The sequence below is a fragment of the Vigna radiata genome, chromosome 8 (assembly GCF_000741045.1).
Source record: "Vigna radiata var. radiata cultivar VC1973A chromosome 8, Vradiata_ver6, whole genome shotgun sequence".
Lineage (NCBI taxonomy): Eukaryota > Viridiplantae > Streptophyta > Magnoliopsida > Fabales > Fabaceae > Vigna > Vigna radiata.
The window spans coordinates 15,916,968-15,922,429 of NC_028358.1; the positions used below are offsets into that span (position 1 = coordinate 15,916,968).

General features: G+C 27.9%; 1 protein-coding gene across 1 annotated transcript; it reads right to left on the bottom strand.

Annotated features, from left to right (window-relative positions):
• Nucleotides 1-235: 235 nt before the first annotated feature.
• Nucleotides 236-5,052, bottom strand: LOC106770288 (protein fluG-like). Its single transcript, XM_022784775.1, has 10 exons — nucleotides 4,883-5,052; nucleotides 4,607-4,803; nucleotides 2,862-3,113; nucleotides 2,128-2,195; nucleotides 1,911-2,029; nucleotides 1,733-1,841; nucleotides 1,464-1,620; nucleotides 1,285-1,380; nucleotides 552-600; nucleotides 236-396 (listed from the first exon to the last, which is right to left on the bottom strand). Exons 1-10 carry the CDS (start codon nucleotides 4,980-4,982, stop codon nucleotides 236-238), a joined length of 1,308 nt encoding a protein of 435 aa, XP_022640496.1. The 5' UTR covers nucleotides 4,983-5,052.
• Nucleotides 5,053-5,462: the final 410 nt, after the last annotated feature.

Sequence of the window (5,462 nt, forward strand, 5' to 3'; positions counted from 1 at the left end):
TTTTACATTAAAGTTTAAGAATTAAAAACATATTTAATCATTAAAATTAGCATTATGTTGAGATTATATATAATTTGCTTTTTTTAAATAAGACTATAAATCATACTGGTGATAATTAGAAAACAAATTGTTTTATCAAACAATGTCTCTAGAAATATTCAAAGTGTTGAACATGAACACATGCACATTCAGTTACGTAACATGAATAGTTTTTAAAGTGTTAGTGCTTCCTTGACTAAGGGACAGTGATGTTGGCCGAACTAATCTTATAAAAGCGGATTGCATTTCTAGCAAGTATGTCTTTTGCAGCTTCCACAGCCTCAGAAATTAGGAGGTCACCATCTATGCATGCATCGCGTAGAACAGAGAAAACAACTTCGCGGGAATTCTTTGCACCTGTGAATGTGAAACCGAAACTTATGATTTCAATTTGTAATCATCGCACCGTGAATGATTAAGAAAGACAACATGGTACATGGGAAACATTTGAAATTGAAGCAGTCAAAGCCAAACACTAAGCAAGAATTGTGTCATAATTGATGCTAACTAACCTAAGTAGAACGTTTCAGGAAATGTATAGGCGTCTGTGCTGAACATCACCTGCAGTGCAAAATTTATTTGTGAGACATGTCTCAATTTCATGCTCATTTCAAACTTGATCTTATAATAAAGGGTAACAAACTTTCAAAAGCATTTTTTTTAACTGTTGTTAAATATTTATGTATTTTGACATTTTAATTATACTAATATTTCAAATTATTTAAATTATTTATCATCATATGAAAACATTATTAAAAAAGAAAATAAAAACAATTGAACATGACACCAAACTAAACTTACAAAAATTAAAAAGAAAAAAAGAAAAACTTTTGTTAAAGAATTTAAACTATTCTAAACATTTGAAATTTGTTATGAAAAGTAAAAAGATGCCCTAAAAGTAGTATTCTTTGTAATAAATTTTATTAACTAATAAATATGTGAGCACTCAATATTTGTACATATCAAATAATTGCATTAAATTTCAGTATAATTCATAAAGTGGTTCCATTTTACACAATCTGTACATTCTTTACTGAAAATAAAAAGCAGGGAATTTCAAGAAAATAGTAAAAGAAGTTAAATTTGATTTTCAAAATTAGACTCCAATATCAAGTGGGATAAGAGAATTAAAATGTTATGCATTACGTATTTAGATTTAAACTTGAACCTCTGCAATTAGAGAATTGAAATTGAAAATCTCTATTGTGACTCAACAAGTATTTGGATTGCATATAAAGTTGTGACCTTATTTGTTGGAGCCAGAGTTAACAGATCTTTAACTGCTGAAATCATCCCATGCATACTAAGCTTTGGAATTGCCAACCCAAAATCAAGGTAAACCTGAGAGATATAATTTGGTTAATAGAAATTCTGATATCCTGATACAAGTCAATGCATTAAGCCATGAATCATAAAATTCTTGCCTGAGAGTAAACAGAAGCTAGATATGATGCTTCCTTTGAGAATGGATGGGAGGCATGTAAGAAAACAAATCGACACTTTGAATATCTCTTCTCCTCAAGAACTGAACGGAAATGAAGAGGATTGGACTTGCTCAAATCCAAAAGCCTATCTCCAAACCTAGTTGCATAAACCAAAGTATAAAGTGTAAATAGGTATACTCTACCAGCATATATCGTGGTTAACAATGTCAGGTAACATTGAATGGAATAAAATAAAATGCATGAATTACCCTGTGTGTATCTGCATTGGCAAGTCATAAGTTAGAGCAATTTCCAAACTTTGCAAGAAGAGATAGTCCACAAGATTTCTGTGAAACAGTAAATAGATAGGCTTCGTAGCTGAAAACAGAGAAGGATGAGAAATAATAGTCTGAAAAAGATAATGTTAAAACCAAATTTCATACTTACCATTTAGTAACACCTGTCTCAGACTCTCTTCAGCTTCCGTTTTAGTTACTTTTAAATTGATTTCTAAGCCACCGTAGTATGCAACTATGCTTTTCAAGGCAATAATCTCTTTCGCAACTGTAACAGTATTGCTAAGGAACCCAGCTAAACATTGATTTGTTACTCTAAGCTAAGGAATTATGTGAGTATGTAAAGAGTCATGTAAATTAAAGGATATGATCTGAGCTTTGAGACATAAGCTTCAGTAAACGAATCGATTGTCCACGAAGATCCATTAGACAAACCCTTCAGGGAAAATTTTATATAAATATAAGATAAACACAAAGTAAAAAACTAGAGGGTTAAATATGTTTTTAGTCCCTATACTTTGAGGCGATTTTGGTTTTAGTCCATTTTCAAACTGAGACAATTTAGTCCTTCAACTTTAGAAAACTATGGTTTTAGTCTATTTTACCAAATTTTTTTAACTTTATTTGTTGTTTCAAGCACGTTTCTCAGTTAACATTGAAGCAAAAATGTGTCAAACAGTGTAAACAATCCAAATGTTATAATGAAACGTGTTTGAAACAATAAATAAAGTTAAAAAAAATTGGTAAAAAGGATTAAAACATAATTTTCTAAAGTTGAAGGACTAAATTGTACCATAATTTGAAAATGGACTAAAACCAAAATCACCTCAAAGTATAGGGACTAAAAACATATTTAACCCAAAACTAGATGAATGGTAAGAAGCAAATAAAAGTATGAAAAAAACAAGAGATCAATCACACATCTAAAACAAAAAATGAAACACTAAATATATTTTTAATTTCTAAATTTTGACAAAAAAATTAAAATTTATACATGTCTCAATACATAATTTTCAAACTTTAAAAATAAATAATTTTATTTTCATATTTAAGGTAATAATTTAAAAGAAAAAAGGAATGAATGTGTAGTGTGGTATCTGACTTGTTCAAGGATTTGCTCAGCCAGTCGTTCAGTTCTTAAGATTCTGCCAACAAAAGGTGTAAAATTCTTGTGCCATTGTATTTCGTTCCTTTTGTCCATTTCTATTCCATCATCTATTAGTATGGCAGAGAATTTTGCAGCTTTTAAGCATGTTGAGGTGATGGATTCTATTCCAGACACCCTACGGTATTCCTCTACGCCTTCCAAAGATACCTCCGTTCCGTATAGCTCAGCAACATCTCTTAAACCTCTCTGGTATTATTATTATTATACCAAACAAAAAGAAAATGCAAATGTAATTTCAATCAGAAAGGCACTCATCATATATATTCATGGAAACTGAACCTATATTCACCTACATATTATTTACCTTTTTCTAATCAATTTTACTCAATAATAAAAAATAATATGTAAAAGAGTATACCACTGCCGTTTCCCACTTCATGTAATTTTTAGCTAGAAAAAAGTATTTATTCTATCTCTCCCAACTGAAATAAATCTAAATATTTGAATTTTATTTTTTTATTTTATCACGAAGCTTACGTTGGATATTTTTACAAATAAGATAACTTTGTTTCAGTTTTTTATAATATATGCATTAAATATATTAAATATAATATTGAAAACATAGACAATTAAATTAATAGGTGTTAACAATTATAGTATGTATTTTATTATGTGGAAAAAAATGTGGGTTATATTTTATTGCATTTTTTTTCGTTTATATATATATATATATATATATATATATATATATATATATATATATATATATATATATATATATATATATATATATAATGAAAATAATTTATTAATTAAATTACAGGTTTGTATAATAGTACAAAACATTGTATAATTAAACATTTTAATTTATATTTGTGATTTTATAAAGGATAAAGTATTATAAAAATAGAGTACTGGTCTATAAAAATATATTAATGAAAATTATTGAAAAAAAATAATTTTCAATTATATATGATATATGGAAGAATTACTCTTAAATGATATTGGGATTCTTCGAAAATTTAAATATGGATAAATTTCAAAAATGTTATAAATATAAAATAATGAGTTTACTAAGATAAGATTCACTTGTAGAGATAAATTTGAGAGAGAATAAATGGATGGATTTGAGTGAATTGATATTTAAAAGTTTGTCAAAGATTTTATGAATATTATAAAATAAAGAAAATTGTTTTAATAAGTTAAAATGTGATAGAATAAGAAGTTATCTCAAACTTAATGACCTTTTATATCAAATTGTGATGAAAATAGTTATTTTTTTTAAATGTGATTAAAAAAGTTTAAATAATATTACCGAAATTTCTTTATTAACACTAGTTAAAACAAACTAAGTTTATTCACTTTTTTATAACAAAAAACTAATAAAATTGTTATTACTATTATAATTATAAAGATAAATATAAGTAATTTTTATAATTTTATTATAGCTAATATTTCAATTTAAAAAATAATTAAATAAGAAATAGTTAAATGAAAAGATAAAATTGAAAAAATAATTATTTTAATTTTAAAAAATTGTTATTTAAAGGATAAAAATGAAAACACTAAAAGGAGAATCTTCTATTGATAAATATTTCTTAGTTTTAGTTGTATAGTGAGTAAAAAAGAAAGAAAAACATAATGAAAGAAAGAAAGGAAGAAGTTAGAGAGTAAATGTAGATGGAGAAAGAAAATGTAAGAGTAAAGAGTAATTGCAGAAGCATTAAAGAAGAAGGAACCTTGAATGATAGCGAGGTTTGTGCAAAAGCAATGGCATCAGCATCAACAAAGGCTCCCACAGTGAAAGCCTGGACAAAACCGCCGGAGATGGAGTTTGAGTCAAAGGCAACAATGTTGTGTGAGTGACCATCCACCACTTCAATCTCCTCCACTGTTTTTCTCAGCTCACTCAAATCCATTCCCTCTCCCCCTACCACTGAAATTCAAATAATATAATCATATATAGAGAGAGAAAGAGAGAGAGATGTATGTGAGAGAAAGCTTTGTTACCGTACACTTCAGACCTTCAATGGCCGTCACCGGTGGGTTGGGAATAATGGCAAGACTTGAAATTGCAAAGAGTATTGTTAATTGGAAGGAGAAGGAGAAGTGCATCGTGTTATCAGAAAGAGTTTTTCTTTAAGAGAGAATTCAAAATAAAATGAAAGACACCAGGAGACTAAAGTTTATGTGTGAGACGTGCAGGCAATTGTCACACATTTATACACTTTTTTTTTTTTCTGTTTTATTTATTTAACATCCGGGAGATGATTACATTGGTACAAAAATCGCTTATAAGGTCATGCATTTAACGTTTAATAACAAAACAGTTAATATTAACCATGACCGATGACATCATTGAAAATAAATTCATTCACTTCATGTCATTTAAATTTTCAAATCATCGTGTAAAATGAAATAACGTCCAACCATAAACCAGCTCAACGTAAAATAGTGACCTTAATAATCATATAACATCAACTAAAGAAACACCATAAGTTCATTACAAAATAAATAAATATTAAATAGTGATTTGTTTCCCTCCCATATGACGTTGACCTTAACAAATATCGGATGTTTTATATGACCGTCAAC